Raw genomic sequence first — 22,458 nt, 5'->3', positions numbered from 1 at the left:
ATTCGGTACAACAAAAGATAGGGTTTAATGACATCACACGGATTGAACGGTTGTTACATGTTAAAATAGTGGTGTTCCATAGGACATGTTCTGGTCTGTTGGAACACTTTACGAACAATGACGAGCCTCATAATAAGACCGTGTTCTTGTATCTACACAACGAACATTATTTCTTGATTAAGAACCTAAAAGCATTCATTGGTACACCATACGTGTGCGAATACTGCTATCATGGTTTTACTAGCCGTAGAGACCACAGGTGTAAATACGTTTGCGATGTATGTAATGCACCTGATTGTCATAAATACGTTGGCAAAACGAGGCAATGTCACGATTGTTTGCGGTACTGCAGATCAGCCTACTGTTACAACGCGCATAAACAAACGCAAACAGGACAACAGTACGCTAAGTGTGATATCACCTATTACATTTCTGACAGTATTTAGTGACATCACGTCAACGGAGCAGCACCAAAAAAACATGTGTGCCCTGCAGAACACTGTATCCATTGTAAAGCTGAATTGGTTAATGACGGCACACACCAATGTTTCATACAACCAATAAAAATGGAACCACCTAGCGACAAATACATTTATTATGATTTTGAGACACAACACACGGACGGTAAACACGTAGCAAATTTCGTATGCGCCATTACATTTAAAGGGGAAGAGTTCACAGCCGCTGGTACAGACTGTATAGCTCAACTTGTTAAAAAGTTTAGACAGCCTCATTATCAGAATTACACATGGGTTGCACACAACGCTTCAGGGTTTGACAATTTTATACTGGTGGAATATTTTGCAAAAGCAGGGCTAACACTCCAAATTACTATGCAAGGCTGTCGCATCATTTTAATGTATGATAAGACATTCAAGCAACGTTTCATCGATAGCTACTCTTTCATCAATATGCGTCTGTCCATGACATCCGCCGCGTTAAATCTAACCTGTGCTGAGAAAGGTCATTTTCCACATCTGTTCAATAGAGCAGAAAATGAAGACTACGTAGGCCCATACCCTAATAAGCATTTCTACGGCTATGAGACAATGTCTGACAAAGAGAGGGCTCTGTTTGATGAGTGGTATGTTACGGTGTCGGGTAAGGTTTTTGATTTAAAAAAGAGCTCGCCATGTACGGCAAGAATGATGTCGTTTTACTCCGTGAGGCATGCATGAAGTACCGTGACGAATTCATACAATGTACAAAACTCGACCCATTCAGATACACCACTTTAGCAGCGTGCTGCATGGCCGTGTATAAAACCCACTATCTACCTAAAGACACACTAGCTCTGACCCATAACAATGCATACACAAATCAGAACAAGACATACTCAGCCATTTCCATTGAATGGCTTGAATATGTCAAAACAACACGAGGCGTGAACATTCAGCACGCCTTAGATCATGGAGAGATGGTAATTGGAAAATATCATCTCGATGGTTATCATGAAAAGGATGGTGTCAAATACGGTTTTGAATTCAACGGATGCATGTTTCACGGGCATGAATGTCATTATAACCCTAAACCATTTACATCCGTTATCAAAAGTGCCCTACGGTTTGCTCAGAAGACAGTTTGATGATAAGGTCTAATTTTGGAAAAGGCGTATGGTCTCGATGTTGAGGTGATGTGGGAATGTGATTGGAATAACGCTAACCAGAATGATGTCGCTGTAATGGCGTTTATGTCCACTTACACACATCCTGAACGATTGAAACCGCGCAACGCGCTATTTGGTGGTCGTACTAACGCGTACAAATAGTATCACAAAGTCGACAATAGTGAAAAAATACGATATGTCGACTTTACAAGTTTGTACTCCTTTTGCCAGGCCAAAAAATGTTACCCCATAGGACATCCACAAATAATTTTCAAGGATTTTGAACATCTTGAAAATTATTATGGGTTTGTCAAGGCTACAGTACTACCACCACGAAAACTGCTTCACCCCATCCTTCCCTATAGGACCGGTGGTAAGCTTATGTTTCCACTTTGTCGTACATGCGCCGAACATCAGAATCAGACAGACCCATGTGGTCATACTGATGAGGAAAGAGCTATTTCAGGGTGTTGGGTCAGCATAGAGCTGTTGAAAGGTGTGAAAAAGGGTTATATTTTAACGAACGTGGACGAGGTGTGGCATTTTCCACAACGGTCAGAAACTTTGTTTTGTGATTATGTTAAAACATTTTTTACAATATAAAAGAGAGGCCAGCGGTTTCCCCGCACACGTTATGACAGACGCAGACAAGGAATCCTACATCTCGGACTACTTTGAGAAAGAGGGGATTAAGATGGACGCCGGTAAAATAAGTCGCAACCCAGCACAGCGTTCTATTAACAAACTTCTGCTGAACTCACTTTGGGGTCGTTTCTCCATGCGTGAAAACTTGCCGTGTACAGAGTTAATTTCGGACCCGGAACAATTTACACAGCACATATTCGGCGACGGGTATGATGTTAAATACTTTTCCTTCGTTTCAGACAGCGTGGCTCTAATTCAGTAGTGTTATGCGGATGGGAAAGGGGGGCAGACTTGTAAAGTCGACATATCGTATTTTTTCACTATTGTCGGCTTTGTGATACTATTTGTACGCGTTAGTACGACCACCAAATAGCGCGTTGCGCGGTTTCAATCGTTCAGGATGTGTGTAAGTGGACATAAACGCCATTACAGCGACATCATTCTGGTTAGCGTTATTCCAATCACATTCCCACATCACCTCAACATCGAGACCATACGCCTTTTCCAAAATTTCGACCTTATCATCAAACTGTCTTCTGAGCAAACCATAGGGCACTTTTGATAACGGATGTAAATGGTTTAGGGTTATAACAACATTCATACCCGTGAAACATGCATCCGTTGAATTCAAAACCGTATTTGACACCATCCTTTTCATAATAACCATCGAGATGATATTTTCCAATTACCATCTCTCCATGATCTAAAGCGTGCTGAATGTTCACGCCTCGTGTTGTTTTGACATATTCAAGCCATTCAATGGAAATGGCTGAGTATGTCTTGTTCTGATTTGTGTATGCATTGTTATGGGTCAGAGCTAGTGTGTCTTTAGGTAGATAGTGGGTTTTATACACGGCCATGCAGCACGCTGCTAAAGTGGTGTATCTGAATGGGTCGAGTTTTGTACATTGTATGAATTCGTCACGGTACTTCATGCATGCCTCACGGAGTAAAACGACATCATTCTTGCCGTACATGGCGAGCTCTTTTTTTAAATCAAAAACCTTACCCGACACCGTAACATACCACTCATCAAACAGAGCCCTCTCTTTGTCAGACATTGTCTCATAGCCGTAGAAATGCTTATTAGGGTATGGGCCTACGTAGTCTTCATTTTCTGCTCTATTGAACAGATGTGGAAAATGACCTTTCTCAGCACAGGTTAGATTTAACGCGGCGGATGTCATGGACAGACGCATATTGATGAAAGAGTAGCTATCGATGAAACGTTGCTTGAATGTCTTATCATACATTAAAATGATGCGACAGCCTTGCATAGTAATTTGGAGTGTTAGCCCTGCTTTTGCAAAATATTCCACCAGTATAAAATTGTCAAACCCTGAAGCGTTGTGTGCAACCCATGTGTAATTCTGATAATGAGGCTGTCTAAACTTTTTAACAAGTTGAGCTATACAGTCTGTACCAGCGGCTGTGAACTCTTCCCCTTTAAATGTAATGGCACATACGAAATTTGCTACGTGTTTACCGTCCGTGTGTTGTGTCTCAAAATCATAATAAATGTATTTGTCGCTAGGTGGTTCCATTTTTATCGGTTGTATGAAACATTGGTGTGCGCCGTCATTAACCAATTCAGCTTTACAATGGATACAGTGTTCTGCAGGGCACACATGTTTTTTTGGTGCTGCTCCGTTGACGTGATGTCACTAAATACTGTCAGAAATGTAATAGGTGATATCACACTTAGCGTACTGTTGTCCTGTTTGCGTTTGTTTATGCGCGTTGTAACAGTAGGCTGATCTGCAGTACCGCAAACAATCGTGACATTGCCTCGTTTTGCCAACGTATTTATGACAATCAGGTGCATTACATACATCGCAAACGTATTTACACCTGTGGTCTCTACGGCTAGTAAAACCATGATAGCAGTATTCGCACACGTATGGTGTACCAATGAATGCTTTTAGGTTCTTAATCAAGAAATAATGTTCGTTGTGTAGATACAAGAACACGGTCTTATTATGAGGCTCGTCATTGTTCGTAAAGTGTTCCAACAGACCAGAACATGTCCTATGGAACACCACTATTTTAACATGTAACAACCGTTCAAACCGTGTGATGTCATTAAACCCTATCTTTTGTTGTACCGAATACCCTGCAGTTTTCTGTAGAGACGCGGCTAACGACTCAAGTTCACTACATGGCGTATGCGGTTGTAGGAAATGGGACAGACAGATCGCAAAACACAGATTGTTAGAGATGTTGTTGGGACAGAACAGATTCATTCTGTTTCTGGCAATCACCTCGTTATGAGCTAAATCACGTATCTTTCGATAAGCACCATCGTGTTCACCGCGAGCTATAGACACGTTGAGATCTAGACATTCATCAGCCCGTACGTCAGAATTACTTTGCATAATGTTCTCTAGTTGTTGTGTGAATATGTGCAAATCGTAATCGTTATCAGGTGACAAGACAGCGTTAACGTCAGAGGGTAGACTAGGGACTCTCAAGGTAATGTTGATTAAGCCCCCATCGCCGGCCAGCAGTCTGGAAAACGACACTATTTCAGACATGATATCATGCAGAAATATAGCGTACGCTGCCAGGTCTGGAGCGGTTATCACACGCATGTTTATACGACGCCGTATCTCCAATCCATTAAATCTGCGTCTCGGTACCACCGTATAACCACCAACAGACCCACCGTCTCTCACGATAGACTCAATAGCGGCTTCGGATAACCCAAAATTTGGCTCCGAAGGATTAAACGATTGACTGTCTGACCCCCACCCCACCTGCTGTGAATTTGAATCGCTGTCTAACAACGAATTTGAACCGATGTCTAACAACGAATTAGGCAGTGGTTCTGTTTGAACCTCAGCCATTGATCTAACACTGTTTAATAAGTCCAACAAAGTATCGGTGGTAGACTGCTGTCTATTCAGATCCTCCATTTTCCGAATTAAACCATGTATCGTCTCTGTATTGCCACGCTGTTCAAAAGTACACAGACCATCGTCGTCGCATCTTCTAAATTTAATTGCTGCTCCCGCATTACACGAGTTTTCACCACACCGCTTTGACATTTTTACAGACTTTTTTTTTTTTTTGAATTGAAACAAAAACTAGCAAAAAAAATCACACACAGTAAACCAGATACGAACCAGCAAATAAACACACACACACACACACACACACACACACACACACACACACACACAGGGGTATAAAATACTTATTGTACAACTCACCCGAGTTTCTTGTTTTTAACCAACTGTACAAACTGTTTTAACAATTCTGTCATCAGGTGTTGATTGTGATCAACGCGATGAATCTCCCCAGCAAGAAGCTTCTGGGTTGCTATGATTTGTTTATGTGTAATGGTATGGTTTTGTAATGTTTCCACAACACTTTGATTATAAAGACACTGATTCTTCTCTATAACGTCCAGACGCTCGGTGACGCTAGCAAAAGTCTTTTCAAATCCAGCAATACAATCCTCGATGGCCTTGAACCCGGTTCGTATCACCTCCGCCAAGTCTCTGTTATTGTCTATAACAACAGTAGCCTCGCGACCAAATGCTTCTTGGTTTGAAGGCAGATCGTCTTCAGGAACCGGGGTAAATACACAGGCGTCCTACGAATCAAACAGCTCCTGATTCCAGTTCAAACAAGAGTCTATAGCGCGCGGTTCATTCACAGCTGACTCCGTTGGAAAAAAACACAAAACATTGCTTAGGATACCGGCACTAATTAGGATGATGAAACACTCTTTTTTTAAAAAAATTAAAAATACATGCTACACACCGTCTGTCGATCGTGGGGGAGATCTTGATCGTTTACGTTTAGACGTAGCGACACCCACGCTGTGGACCTGAGCTACTGTTTTACGCTTGGCCTTTCCAGAGCTCGTTGGTATACCGCGTTCATTGGAAACCGCAGCACTATTTTTGAACTCGGGTGCAGCGATCTTGTTTACAAGATTTGACAAGCCTTGAACAGTAAACAAACGAACACAATACATAAGAAAACATTTTAAACCGCTTTTAAACATAACAGATAAATATCTCATTATTACAGATCTTACCCAACACGGGGTTTTCCAACCTGACTCGCGGGACTTCTGTGTTCGCCTCTTTGTGTAAAATAAAGTAAAATCATTAAACACATACACATCATACATAGGATTGAACACTTATAAAGAATAACAACGGACGTACCGCTTGCCTTGTTCAGAAACTTGATTTCGTCTACGATGTCCGGGATAGACACAGTATCAGCATCACCTGTAGCGTTAGATACCTGTTTTATCCACCACAATAAACCCATAAATTCGTTTATAAATAAAAACATTCTTAACCATGTGTAATAATAATAATAATAATAATAATAATAATAAAATAAAACAGAACACTTACTGTTACGACAGACAGCCATCTCCTCTTTGAAGTATTCTCCAAAATAAAATATAAAGCTTTAGCGGTGAGTTAAAACGAGAATTGACGATTCGCCTAAAATTACACAGCGCTCTGATACACAGCCGAGATCTTAGAGACTTCTGCGTAACTGACCCTACTTTTAAACATAAAGCATACCTATTGTAGGGTGTGTCGTAAAGCCATTAACACCCGACCACACACTCATTATCATAAACAATCTGTAGGATCACACCACGACCCCCCTGGTCATAAAAAAACTCTTTGGTCAGGAAGAAACAAAGGGCCATAAATTAAGCACTCCTAGAGAAACGCAGGCCTGACAAGGACAAGGCCATAAATTAGCCCTCTAGTTCTACCGCTGTGATTGACATTTTGACAGAACGTACTGGCTACGATGAAAACACGTGTATGGGTGTGTTTAGAGAGAGAGGGAGAGAGAGAGAGAGAGAGGCGTGTCTGAAAACACATATGTGTGGGCGGGGTTTAGCGAGAGTGAGGTGTCTCAGTTTAACTTCATTACTGCTTAACACAGCGACTGGAAGACATCTCTGGAAAAAATTTATCTCCTAGTTTAAACATCTTTTAACCAGCACTTTAACATTTTTACCTCGTAAGGATCTTTGTTTAGAAGTCATGTAATATGTGCTATTCTTTTTAAACAGCTCTTTTAACCATTTTTACCTCCTAAAGTTTTTATGTGTTTTTTTGGAAGCCTAGTAATATGGATTCTTTTTAAACAGCTCTTTTAATCATTTTTACATCCTAAAGGTTTATGTTTAGAATGTATGTAATACAAACGATTATTTTAAACAGATTCTTTGTAAAAAAAAAAAAAAAAAAGACACTTTAAGTCCTAAACTTTTTATTCAAAGGTAAACCGGGATCCCTAAAACATAATCAACAATTGTTTTCATTTATTTCACAAAACAAATATTCTACTCATATATGTACACATTCAAACACCATGCTTATCTAACAGTGTATTTACACAAACAAAATAACGCCACAAAGTAACACAAACATATCCCCATATTAAAAACATTATTTCTTTTCAGACGTATTTCACCCCACCAAAAACCAAACTCATTAACATAAACACCTTTTGTTGGGAGGGGGGCTATTCCCCCCACACACACCTCTCCACAACACCCCCAGACACAAAGGAGCCAGATTGACCAGCTGATACACTCCATAGGGTTACCTCCCTCATCACCCCTACAGACCTGTCAGTCAGGGAAGCACAGAGGGTCATAAATTATCACACACAACACTTTGATTGACAGTTTGACAGATAGTGTATGATATAACTACTATTAACAGTCTTAGAATTAAAAAATTGTAGAAAAGAATCACAGAGCTGCTGAGAAACAGGCAAAGTGTTAATAGCATTAACTTGAAGCAATCTGTTTATGGTTTGGAACATTATTTACGATAGCCTGAGAGAAGTAAGAGGATCTTTCAGTCTCCAGCAGTGCACGATAATCCCCCAGAAGATCCTTCCACGCTTGATAGTAGACATTCAGTCCAGTAAGGCGCCATTTTCGCTCCATTTTCCGACATACAGCCTTTCTAGAGTGCAGATTGTCATTATACCAGGGAGCAGAGCGGGTGAATGTGACCTTACGTGACCTTAGAGGAGCAAAAGTGTCAAGATTAGCAGCAAGAGTGGAATTTAGCTGCAGAACTTTCTCCTCCAGTGATGAGGGATGAAGATCGCTTAGGATGGAAACCACAGAATTGGAGAAAGCTGTGTGATCGATAGACTTCCACTTCCGGAAGGTTACTGTTCGGATGGTAGGCTCACTTGATTGATACAGTTTGAGGTTAAAAAAGACAGCTGAATGATCAGACAGTCCAATGTCAATAGATGAAAACTGCAATACAAATGAGCCAATAGCAATCACAAGATCCAGCGTATGACCCTTGTTATGAGTCGGGTCAGTTACAAACTGTGTGAAGTTAAAACGATCAATTAGCAACAGAAATTCCTTAGCCGCTGCAGAGTCACTACAGTCCACATGAATGTTAAAATCTCCCACAATTACAATTCTGTCGAACTTCATACTCAACATTGATAGGAAATCCACAAACTGACATAAAAGCTGCATGTGTCTTAGTCTTAGGTGGTTTATAGACTGTAGCGATGATGGTGGATACAGGAGCGGAAATACTCAAGACCAGGCATTCAAATGATGGAAACTGGGGAACAGACACAGCGCAATACACTGTCTGGCTGCTGTATGTTTCCGGTCATTGTCTGTAATCACACATAAACTTTAGAAAATACATAATTGATTCAGCTAAAATTATTTAAATGATCACTCATTGTGGTCAGTTGTGTAGTCCATTACCTTTTTTTACCTTGGAAAAAGCGATGAGGTCCTTTGAAGTGTTGCCATATGTATGATGCCAAATTAGATTTTATGATGCATTCTTCATAAAATTCACAGTCCATAATTTCTGAGGATAAATCAGAGATGCAGTTGTAAATTAATAAAATTATAATCGATGGCATATAATTATTCAACGTCTTCAAGGTTTAACTAATCTTCGAAGACAACTAGTGGTCCCGCTCCCTGATGGGATGTGGCCCCGAAACAGGAAGCTTAATAGGATGCTTAGCTTTTGGTTTCACAATGCGGAAACCTTTTTTCTTATAGCAAAGTGCTCCAAAGCCAACGTTGATTTGTCAGAGAATATTACTTTGTCGATGGTCTGAACCCACTGCTGAAGCCATCCACTGTAAGATGCAGGGCCTTGTTGTCACGGATCATACTGTTCTACAAAATAAAAGATTTGAGTATTTGTAAAAACTATAAACATGGAAATTAAATCTATAAGCTGCATTACACAGTAAAGTTCTGTTTACCGGGCTTTGGTGTATGTCCACCCAAGTTGCTTTATGTGTCTCCTGATGGTGCTGGTTGATATTCGCAACTGCAGTTGCAATTTGGACTGATGCTTGCTCTGAAAATTTCTAGTAGACCGCTCATCATCCTCATTCAGTATATCATCAAGAGCTTGTAGTGCTACACAATAAACAAACATCCACAAAGATTTTAATTTGATTTAATCATGTTGTGAGAGATGCACACACCTGACTGCAACAAGAAACCACTGATGTCAGTCAGAAAGTGTCTGGTTCTCCACATAGACCTGATCATGTTGCTAATCTCAGGAAAGATCTTTGTCATGGCTGAATTTCTGGTAGAAAGACTTATAAAATAGAAGCTCCAAGAGAAGGACTATTAGTAGTTGCCATTTTGTCATTTAACATGGTACTGAATGTTATGATAATTGTGCAATCGAAACGATTAATTGATTTCAAAGAAGTGGTGTAGTGTATTATAAATCACACAATTCTGCAGCTATTCAGTAACAGGCAGTTCAAGTATGTTATGTTGAGCAGCATGTCTTATTCATACAAATTGTTTAAAATATTTGCACTGTTAACAGATATCTAAGTGTTTTCTACTAAATGTTTTTAACATTTCTTTCTAAATGTTTTAGAATATGTAAGCTTTCTTGAACATTTAACAATTAGTTGAATGTCCAAAAACCTGGGTTGAGATATAATGATAAATTAACAATAATATTGTTGTTTTGTTCATTATAATGTGACTAAGTTTATCATTGAATGCATTCTATCATAATTCACACCTTTGTATAGGCTTAATGGGCCATTTATGGTTGGTCTTATGTCTTAAAATTGATGATTATTGCTCTAACATGCTAAACACAACTTTTCATTTATATAGGCTATTCATAAGAAACAGTTGAACACCTGAAAATAAGGTACTGTAAATGGTATCTTGATGATCTTAGAAAAAAAATATTGACATGGGGAAGGGTTTCTGACATTTCATGGTCTTGGTGAAGAAAATCTGCCAGCACAAGACAAAATATACTTACAGTATGTTAAAAACACTTAAAACTGCTGATATATATACTGTTTGTATTGTAAAAAAAAAAATTCTCAATAATATTGTTAATATTACAATAATATTAAGTCATCGTCAAGTACGTTCATAATATAAACTTTCATACAATTTGTACATTCATAAAAATATAAACCATTATAAGTATTTTACATTTATGGTATTTGGCGGACACCCTTATCCAGAGCGATTTACACTTATCTCATTCATACATCTGAGCAATTATGGGCCTTGCTCAAGAGGCCATCAATGGCAGCAGCAACCTCGGTGGGACAGTCTGATGTTGGGGGATGGGCACAGTCAAATTGAGTCCTCAGTACTTCTATTGCTGTGTGCGCCTCTCTTTGCTGCATCACAACGGCCTGAATGGTTCAATTTAGGCATTTTAGTTGTTACCTAAAAGGCTTTGTTGTCAAGTAAAAAAACGTCTTTTAACTTCTAAAATGGAAGGTTCAGAGTTGTATATTTGCAAATTCATGGCCCGCTGAAAATTGTTTTAAAAAATAATTTTGTGCTTTGGAGCAACTTTCTATATCTCCACACTAAGGCACATCAAATCTTTCGGATTGCTATATCTATTAGTTATTTTTTAGCAACTAGGTGTATTCCTGAAAGAGCAAGCTTACATTTTGAGATTTTTTGCATAATCCAATTTATAGGTGTTCAGTATCTTTGACATTCATTTGCATGATTAGCCTCGAACTGTGGTAAAGGCTATTAATTTTGTGTGCTGGTCTTCAGTTATGTTCTTGTTCAGTGGTTAGTGCATCTGCAGTTAATTCTTAGACTTGCAAGTGATTTTCTCTGACTGTTACTCTCATCAGAGACAGAATAAAGTCCATGTTTTACCATGCCTACAACAACTACTTGGAGAATGCATATCCATATGATGAGCTCCGGCCATTGACATGCGATGGACAGGACACATGGGGCAGGTATAAATGCTAACATTGTGTTTTCACAGGTTTGCTTGTTAAAGTTGCCTTAGTCGAAGTCACATGACAACATGTACTTTTGTAATCATGACATAAATCTAATACATTTTCTCTTTCAATACCACAGTTTTTCACTTACTCTTATTGATGCCCTGGATACCTTGCTGGTATGAATTTGTTTACAAATTTATTCTTATGTATATACATAATGTATTTATTTATTTTGTTTGTTTGTTGAAGCTTTTGAGTTCCATGCTCTCCTTATTATCTCAGATACTGGGGAATCACACAGAGTTTCAACGGGTGGCTGCTCTTCTTCAGGACAATGTGAATTTTGACATTGATGTAAATGCCTCAGTGTTTGAGACAAACATACGAGGTGAGCATGCAACACAACTTTCAGCCCAAACATATTTAGATCTATTCATGTTTACTGCTCACCTCAGTTGGATAACTTGCATGCAACATTTGAGTATTGATTTCGTCTTAGATGTTTTTGGGAAATGCAATAGAACAGTATCTAAGGAAGCAAAATGCCAAGGAAAAAAAGAAATACTTATGCTGAGGAGTCATTATGTTTCTTGCATGTGTCAAAGGACATACACTATATAGCCAAAAGTAAGTGGACATTGACCCATATGTGGGCCTTTCCCAAACTGTTGCCACAACATTGAAATCACACAATTGTCTTGAATGACTTTGTATGCTGTAGCTTAAGATTTCACTTAAGCTACAGCATATGGAATGAAGGGGCCTAGTCCAAACCTGTTCCAACATGACAATGCTGCTGTGCACAAAGCACGCTCCATAAAGACATGGTTTGTATGTAAGGTATGGAATAACATGAGTGGCCTTTATTGCATTTTGCATAGGAGCTCCGCATTTTGACCACCGAGTGTGCTGTGTTAATCCAGAATGATAACAGGCAAAGGTCTCCTGTTCAATATCTTTATTTTCCGACGGACATACCATGAACACCGTCCCTTCTTTGATCCTGGACAAACAACACATCCGAAAAAGAAATACCAACACACAGTGGCAAGAAAAAATATGTGAACCTTTTGGAATTTCATGGTTTTCTGCATAAATTTTTCTTAAAGTATAAATATGTCTAAAATAATAACACAAATAAAATTCTGATCTTTCATGTCTTTATTGAGAACAACCAAAAAAACCTCATAGTGCTTGTGGAAAAAGTATGAGAACCTTTGAGTTAATGACCTCAAAAAAGCTAATTGGAGTCAGGTTTTAGCACACCTGGAGTCTCGTTAAGAAAATGAGTTTGGAGGTGTGGACTACAGCTACTTTGACTGATAAAAACACCTCAAACTTTTGGAGTTTGCTCTGCACAAGAAGCACATGTTTGTGTGAGCTATGCCTTGCCAAAAAGAGCTTTCAGAAGATCTATGATCAAGAATTGTTGAGTTACCTAAAGCTGGCAAGGGTCACAAAGTGATTTCAAAGACTTTAGAAACAGTTAGGCAAACATTTTACAAATGGAGACACTTTGGGACTGTTGCTATTCTACCAAGAAGTGGGCGCTCAGTCAAAATGGCACCAAGAGCATAACGAAGACTCATCAATGAGGTAAAGAAACAACCCCGAATGACCGCCAAAGATTTGAAGGCATCATTGGAACTGGCTAACATCTCTGTTCATGAGTCTACAATACGTAAAACATTGAACAAGCAGGGTATCTATGGCAGGACACCATGAAGGAAGCCACTGCTTACTAAAAAGAACATAGCTGCATGCCTGAAGTTTGCAAAAGAGCACATTGACACTCCAGAGCGGTATTGGCAAAATGTTTTGTGGACTGATGAAACTAAGATTGAACTATTTGGAAAAACCACACAGCACTACATCTGGCATGGAAAGGGCATGGCCTATCATCATGAAAACATCATCCCAACCCTAAAGTATTTTGGAGGAAACATCATGATTTGGGCCTACTTTGCTGCATCAGGGCCTGGCCAGCTTGCAATCATTGAGCTGAAGATGAATTCCCAAGTATATCAGACAATTCTTCAGGATAATGTGAGAATGTCTGTACATCAGCTGAAACTGTGTAGAATTTGGGTGATGCTCTGGTGTTTTGGGTCGTTGTCCTGTTGCAAGTCCACAACAGAATGGCTTCAGAAAAAAAAAAAAAAACTCCTGAACGATGTCCAGGTCTGATCCACAGCTACAGGAAGTGCCTGGTTGGTTATTGCTGCCAAGGTGGGGTCAACCAATTATTAATTCTAAGGGTTCACTTACTTTTTCCACTGCCATTTTGAATGTTGAATGAGTGTGTTCAATAAAGACATGAGGGATCAGAATTTATTGTGTTTTTATTTTAGGCACATTATATTTGTCAATACCCTTGACTTAGATGAAGTTCAGATCACATTTAATGACATTTATGCAGGAAAAAAATGAAATTCCAAAAGGTTCACATACTTTTTCTTGCGACTGTAGGTTTTTGCTAACCCTAAACCTACACAGGAAAAAAACCTCAATTTAACAATTTTCCCCTTTAAAGAAAAATAGGAGAGTGAAACCAAAAATAACAAAACTCTCTTAAAGAGGGCTATAAGTATATATGTCACAGGGAAATTTCAGACTGAAACATATTAACACATCTTCAGGAAATTTTGCATTTTACTTATGTGTTCCCATACACTTTCACGAAGTGTTTTCAAAAGCAGTAATGTAGATGCCCCCTTCTTAGTTAGACAGTCAGCAAGTTGCTGACTTCAAGACAAAGTCTCTTCTCTGTAACAGACTTTGTAGACTTCACAGCATCTAGAAGAGAATAATTGTCAGTTACACAAATTTTCAAATTGCTCAATGTACTGTCTCTTCTTGTAATTTCTGAGTAAAGTGCAGATAAACACATCCCATTATCAATGCTATCAGTAAGTACCAAAGTTTCTCCTGCCAAAGTGCTTCTGACAACTCATCTGATTCTTGTAGACTTCCAAGAGATAGATGAGAATTTTCCATTTTCTCCCATCAACAAAATTAGGTGGCCACCTTGAGTACCACCATCTGAAAGTTTACCCATTGAGGCATCACTAAACAACCAGTTTCAGGAAGCGGTCTTTTCCCAGGCTCTGACATTTTTGGAGTTACTTCCTCTGACTTCAGTTTTCTGATAAGCTTGTTTGCATCATGCAAAGTCTAAAGGGTAGCAGGTTTTGTAACGGAAGCAAGGATAGATGTGTGCCACATTACATCTGGTCTACTCTGTCTTGCAACCCACAAGATCTTAGACCTCAGCATGTCAGTCTCATGGTCTGTCAGTGGAGCCATACATTACAGCTCTGGCCGGATCTATAACAATGGGCTGAATACTCTTTTTATATGTGCTTTGATGTACACGTATCTCACCATTTCCAGAAGAGATCGTCATTCTTACATAACTGAAGCTGTTGTGCTCTTCACGTTCAACTTGGAAAGCAGTTTTCATGTGTGGCATGACCAAAGAGGGAAATGTTTTAGAACAATACCACAAAAAATCAAAAATTCCAGTTAACACACATTTGTTCAACTTCTACAGATTACCTTTGCACTGTGTTTCTAGAGGATGGTTAATGTAGACTGTCATCTTTCACCTCCTTATACACACAGTTTATTTTCTAGCTATCCAGCTCAGTTTTTTCTTCAGCAAAGGTCTCGTCTTCAATTATGAAAACATCACTCTCATGGTGATTGTAATTTCCAGCAGCCATCCTCTGCTACCTATGCTCTGCTGCTATGTTAATTCAAAATGATTACAAAGTTCTCCTGTTCAATATCTTTATTTTCCAACACACCATGAACACTGTCCCTTCCTCCACCCCAGGCAACAGCCCCGCAAGAAAAGTAATACCAACATACTTTTTTGCTAACCCTAAACCTACAGTGCCCCCATGTGGATAAAGGACAAAAATTCAACTCAACATGCTGGTACAAGTTACCATTCAAAAATATACCAAAAGAGCAGCCTTCTTTTTTCTATAATAAAATGGTAAATAAGCCAATCAAGGCATGAATCTGAAATGACAGTAGAAGTTTTGAACTCTCCAGTGTGATCCAACAAACACTTGCTTTGGCAGTCTTGCTAGTACATTCGAGTCCCATTGTAATGGACAGTCTCTTTGGTTGTAAATTGAGATTGGTGGTCTTTCTTAGAATGTATAATATGACATGCTCACTGGTGGCCAGCTTCTTGCCACTGCAACCTAAGACAGCCAACGTCAAAGTTCTGGCAGTGTCAGAAAATTTTTATTAAAATTTCAGTGTCATTACTGCTACTACACTTGTCTAAAATTCACTAATAGGAGAACTGCCTAGGACTGCAAAAAGCTCACAGGACAACTACCAATGCAGAAGTTGCAATGGTGACATGAAAAAAACATGGCAATTAAAAAAGAGAGGTTTGTTGAATTGCGGCAGCAGAGAGAATGTCTATAATGTCTCATCATGACGGGACAAAAAGGGACATGACATGGAAAGAAATGGAGGACGAATTACAGTTTCCAATCATGTAGCTAGCTAATGAGCATGCAAATGCTCTGTTTATCAAGTTTATCTACTAATAGGACAATGTGAAACTTTTTATTCTTTCCATTTGAAGAGCTACAAACCTGTGCTGTGTTGCTGTGCACCCAGTATGGCAGAACATAGTAACTATCTTCATCGTACACTCTGACATGAAGCATACATTATCACACAGTCTTCACAGAATTCTTATTGTTGTGTAATAAGCAGAATTACACACTCTACAATACAAAGCATAGTATAATCCCATGGCCTGCCATGTCTTATTCCTTAAATGATTGTGTGTGTTAACTTAGCAATAATTTCTGTAATTGCTGTGTAGAATATGCAGTCATAAAATCAAAGAAATGTTCCAGCCATTCAAACCATCAGATCAAATGCAGTTGGCCACTGAAGACTAAACCTTTCACGTGATTGAAAGACTGAAAGTCAATTATTGAGGAATCATAATTGGCATATTTTTTGATTATCTGTTAAATGAGAAGTATAAGATTCTTTGATCAATAAATAAGTAATTAATCCAAAATGTACTGTTTTTTTGTTTGTTTGTTTTTTGATTTGGAATGCGAAACTATGTTAAAACAAATACTGTATTGTACCTAGGTGTTATCTAACTAGGTAACTTTTTATCTATTTAAACATGTCCTTTATGAATATAAATTTATAATGTCACTAAAATAGATGGGTGCATAAAAATAAAACCTACCCTCTTGTAGCAATTCAGACACTTTAATTCATGTTAATGCTAAAACTTCTGGTCATACTAATTTCTTAATTTCTTAAAACATTGGTCAGACTAATTTCATAAATTGTCAGCAGTGTGCTTCACTGGCTCATGTTTATTTGAATCTGTGTTTGGGCTTCTGCAGTGGTCGGTGGTCTACTCTCAGCTCACCTGTTGTCCAAGCAGGCTGGGATCACTGTAGAGGAGGGCTGGCCATGCTCCGGTCCTCTGCTCCGCTTGGCTGAGGATGCAGCACGCAAACTTCTCCCAGGTGAGAGAACAAACATACATTGCATAATAAAAATTCTGCATTATTTGTTTTCTATGTGTTTAATATAACACTGATGTTTGGTATTGTACAGTATATATTTACAGTCTTATGCAAAGGTATGGACACCCCTGATCGAATTACATATTTTGTTGATTTTCTAAATGAAAAAAGTTCACTCAACCTCTACAGGGAACAAATTTAAATGAGACAAATTTCTGCTCATTATAATGCCCCATTACTGTTCAATTTAAAACATTCCTGTTGCTACAACCCCAATTAAAAAAAAACGCAAATTCCAAAAAAGTTGTAAAATGTATATAAATATAAATAAAAACAGAACTATCCCAAAACATAAAAACAGTCGTTGATCATCCAGGTAACAATACACGGTATTAAGAATCAAGGGTATGTAAACTTTTGAACGGGGTAATTTTTTATAAAATCTTGTCTTATGGACTATATGTAAACATCTGTTAGTTGAAATAGCTTATTCAAGACAGTAGTAAATAAAAAACAACATGGGATTTTTATGATCCCTCTTATTTTGTTAACAGTATTAAGATTTAGCAGATTCTGCAAGGGGTATGCAAACTTTTGGTCACAACTGTACCTTTCAGTATTGATGGTGCCTTTCCAGATGTGAAAGCTGCCCATTCCATAGGCACTAATGCACCCCCATACCATCAGAGATGCAGGCTTTTGAACTGAGCGCTGATATAAAGCCGGGTGGTCCATCTTTGGCCCAGAGAAGATGGCGGCGTTTCTGGATCATTTTCACATATGCCGCCTTCTTTGTATGATATAAATTTAACAAGAATTTGTGGATGGCACAGCGAACTTTGTTTATAGACAGTGAGTTCTGGAGGTGTTTCTGAGCCCATGCAGTGATTTCCATTACAGAGTTGGAATGCTTTTCCAAGGACGAATAGCAAAATATTGTGTCAAGATGTGCCAAACTGATTGACTCTTGCCCAAAAAGATTGAATGTTGCGATAAAATCTAAAGGTACTTCAACTAAGTATTAGTTCAAGGGTGTGCACAATTATGCAACCAGGTTATTGTACATTTTCTTTTCTTTTCCCTAAAATTACTATTATTGTTTTTCACTTTATTTAATAGGTTACAATTTTACAATAAATGTAGAAAACTTTCTGACATGATTTATCTTAGTTTAATTGTTTTACATAAAAAAAAAATCTGCCATTTTAACAAGGGTGTGTAGACTTTTTAGATCCAATGTACTATTCTAGATTTACAGTGGTTCAGAATTTACATACACATGAATGAAATGCTTGGGGTAGCCTTCCACAACACTTTGACAGAAATTGGGCCCATTCCTCTTCACAAAACTGGTGTAACTTGGTCAGGTTTGTGGGCCTTGTCATTCAGACATGCTTTTTATGTTCAGTCCACAAATTTTCTAAAGGATTCAGGTCAAGGCTTTGTGATGGTGACTCTAATAGCACTTCCAAGACACAGGTGAGAACTAGGTTATAACTTTATGGCTGATGTCCTGAGGTGTTACTTCAGTATTTCTAGATAATCTTCCTTCCTCATGAATCCATTTATTTTATGAAGTGCACCAGCAAAACACCCTCTCATCATGATGCTACCAGATCCCTTCTTCACAGTTGGGATGGTGTTCTCCGAATTAAAGCCTCACCCTTTTTCCTCCATACAGAACACTGATCATTATGGCCAAACAGTTCAGTTTTTGTCCTCCAAATGGCTACATATTTGTCATGTTGGTCATCTGCACCTGGGTGATATTATACTATGTATGTTAGAATGCTATGTATGTTACACATGTAACACAAGCACAGTTACATACATGACTAGCATTTTGTTTACAAAAGTAGATGCTTAATTGACTTTTTCAATTGAGAAAATAAAAATGTAGTTTGTATTTCTTTCAATGTTTTCATAAGGAAAGCATTAGTATCAGCTATATGTGTTTACACATAATTAGCATTTTGTTTACAAATGTAGATCCTTTTATTGCCTTTTTTGACAATTCTAAGAAAAGCAAAAAGTAGCGTATTTTTCTTTCAATGTTTTTGTAAGAAAAATGTTTGCATCAGCTACCTGTGCTTAATAACACATACAATTATCACTTAAACTGTAATCCATTGCTAAGCTCTTGCTGTGTATGTCCTCTGTAGCATTCCACACACCCACTGGTATGCCCTATGGCACAGTGAACCTGCTGAGGGGTGTCAACCCCAGTGAGACTCCCATTACCTGCACAGCTGGTGTGGGCACATTCATCCTGGAGTTTTCCACCCTGAGCCATCTCACTGGAGATCCTGTGTTTGAAGATGTGGCCCGAAAGGCTCTCGTTGCCCTCTGGAAAACCCGGTCGGATATTGGCCTGGTAAGAACCACTTCTTTAAAGCAATTTTAGCAATGTTTGGGTTTCTTACACTGCTCTAACTATTATCCTTTTATTACATCAAATTGAATGCATTTCTATTAGTTCAAACAATATCTAAGAACATTTTCTAAGATCTCTTTTTAAAGGAAACCCCCAATTAGATGCATCTAATTGAGGAAGATTTTAGACATCATGGTATGTGTTCAGAAATGTGAAGTGTGGCTGGAGAGTTCTCACTCAGAGTGGCTTTAAACTGAGGTGCCACTTATCACAGAGTCATTTCTAATAATTAGAAATGTTGCATTTCAATGGGTGGTTTTATTCATTATTTCTCCTTTTTATTAGTAATAGGTTTATTATTAATTGAAACTTAAAGGAGCCCTATTTTGAGCCTTTTTACAAGTAATATAATAATAATAATAATAATATATATATATATATATATATATATATATATATATATATATATATATATATATATATATATATATATACACACACACACACACATATACACATATACATATAATAATGTAATATAAGTTTCAGGATTCCCCAGAATGTGTCTGTGATGTTTCAGCTCAAAATAATTTATTATACCATGCTGAAAATGCCTGTTTTTGGGTGGAAGCAAAAACATGCTGTTTTCATGTGTGTCTCTTTAAATGCAAATGAGCTCCCCGCACCCTTTCTGGAACAGGGCTGTGCCTTTATGGCTCCTGCTTTGGAGCTTATGGCAACAACAACAAGCTCTGGTCTCTGTGAATACAATCAGAGAAAATGGTAACTTTAGGCACATTAGCCGTTGAATATGCTAATAAGCACATTCGGAAAGGCGATTTGACCCTCATTCACAAAGCAGTCTGGCGTCAAATGATTCGCACAAAACATACATAGTTTTCAAAAAGACAATCACCTTACTGTAATGTGCATAATAAAGGTGCGGTTATGAATTATACAGACAGTAAGCATTTTCAGGTTAAAAATAAAACTGACACCATAGCTCTGGTCTCAGTGAATGCAATCAGACACAATGGAAACTTCAGCCACATTAGCCGTGGAATCTGCTAACAAGCTCATTCGGAAAGGCAATTTACAAACATTCGCAAAATATAAAGAAGTGCGATACTTGCGTCTTCTGGATATGAAGCTGGATCACGAACAGTTGGTACTGATCCATTCTTGAGAATCGAGTTTTTAGCAAATCCTGCTTTGTATTGACCCTCATTCACAAAGCAGTCTTGTGTAAAATGATTCAGACAAACATATACGAATTTAACTATTTTTTGGGGCACACTTCCTTCAAAAATAAAACTTCTCCACTGCGTCTTCAGTGGCTCTGATACCAAGAGTTCATGAAGACTCTTATGTTCATTCTTACAGCCAACACGTACAAGGATTACTAAGCTGACACTTCTAATCACTGTAACTACCTCAGCATGGAGAACATGGAGTAGTGTGTACAGCTCACTCGGGGGAGGATCTATGCTAATAGGGCAGAGCCCCTGGGTGGGGCTTGTTCCAATGTGACATCACATTAGGGAGAAAATGAAAACGAATAATTTTGAGACACTGATGAGGTTGGAGAATACATGGCAACCTGTTCAGAATATAAAAAAATGAGTGGGTGGATTTTTAGGTTTTTTGGGTGATTGTGGTTGGATTTTTGGGTGGTTGTGTACATACACTGCCAACACACATTTATGTTCAAGCACCATTCAAAAGTGAATTTTGCATAATAGGTTCTCTTTAATGAAAACTTTAATAAAAACATTGCTAATTTGCTATTAACTGATGTTCACCGACAGCGTTTGTTTTTTTCCATTCTTTGTGATGCTTAGAAATAAGCAACAGTAGACTATTATGGTCAAGCTTTTGGTTAAATAAATAATGGCAACATTACAATAAATTTACTGCATTCCAGTAGAGCATCCGTTGCGGTATTAAAAATAAAGGTGTGTGTGTGTGTGAGAGAGAGAGAGGAGAGAGAGAGAAAGAGAGAGAAATTTAGTGGTTACTGGAAGGAATACATTTGATATATAAACCTAATAAATAAACAAATAACATTTCGTTCTAACTCCTGTGACAAATTTATAATGCATATATTGCACTTATCCCAGCTCACAATTTTATGTTACAAGTAGGGATGTCACGATACCAAATGTCTTGTAGTTGGTACCGATACCACCAAAAGTACACGATACTCAATACCAAAGTCGATACCACGGTGTGGTATAAAAATAAAATTAAAAAATGGAGGACATCCTCCTCTGGCTGATACTGGCAAAAAGAGAGAGAGAGGGGGGTATTTTAGTTATCAAACACTGTCTGACTATGAGTGGAGGCTACAGTGGAGGTGCAATCCTAAACGCGCGCAACGTTGAAATGATCAAAGCAATTCAAAATGTATAGTCACTTGTTTGGATTTCCAATTAATGTGTATGAAATCAATGACATCTGTACCAAAAACAATTAAATAAGTTTAATTTATATTGTTCTACTGTAGAAAATAATGCTATATTCAATGCATATTACAGTTATGCTTCAATATAGTTTTTTAATACACCATTTAATGTTCTAGTATCAATGAAATTTCCATTTTAAACAATATGAACAAAAAAATTAAAGCACCTTCAAAATTCAAGTTACAATGACAAAACCAATTAAGATTTTAAGAACTTTAAGAACTAAGAATTTATGAAATTGAAACCAAATTGTAAGATCTTGAGAGAATTAAATTTAAGAGTTTAAGTGTTGTAGAATATAATGTAAAAAGATTCAAATAAAATGTGTAAGACACATAAAGTACCCCATGGAAGTTGTTGGCTTTTTTGACATACGGTGCTCTCACTAATATTGGCACCCTCTGTAAATATGAGCAAAAAAGTCTGTGGAAAAATTTGTCATTATTGTTTAACCTTTTGATCTTTTCTTTAAAATAAAATAACAAAAATATCATGGATATCTAACTATTGCAAACACAACACAGGTTTATTTAAAAAAATCTATCAAATATAGGTGTGCAACAATTATTGGCA

General features: G+C 37.9%; 1 protein-coding gene across 2 annotated transcripts in view; it reads left to right on the top strand.

The window, feature by feature from the left end:
- Nucleotides 1-22,458, top strand: part of edem2 (ER degradation enhancer, mannosidase alpha-like 2) — a 49,601-nt gene that overhangs the window by 8,084 nt on the left and 19,059 nt on the right. For both annotated transcript variants that reach the window (XM_017487847.3, XM_017487848.2), the window contains exons 2-6: nucleotides 11,414-11,524; nucleotides 11,652-11,691; nucleotides 11,798-11,903; nucleotides 16,921-17,046; nucleotides 19,209-19,420. In XM_017487847.3, the coding sequence (XP_017343336.1) occupies nucleotides 11,414-11,524; nucleotides 11,652-11,691; nucleotides 11,798-11,903; nucleotides 16,921-17,046; nucleotides 19,209-19,420 (595 nt within the window). The remainder of the gene's footprint in view (nucleotides 1-11,413; nucleotides 11,525-11,651; nucleotides 11,692-11,797; nucleotides 11,904-16,920; nucleotides 17,047-19,208; nucleotides 19,421-22,458) is intronic.

The sequence above is a fragment of the Ictalurus punctatus genome, chromosome 15 (genome assembly GCF_001660625.3).
Source record: "Ictalurus punctatus breed USDA103 chromosome 15, Coco_2.0, whole genome shotgun sequence".
Lineage (NCBI taxonomy): Eukaryota > Metazoa > Chordata > Actinopteri > Siluriformes > Ictaluridae > Ictalurus > Ictalurus punctatus.
The sequence above is the reverse complement of the archived record's forward strand: the minus strand, read 5'-3'. Positions and strand labels throughout refer to the sequence as shown.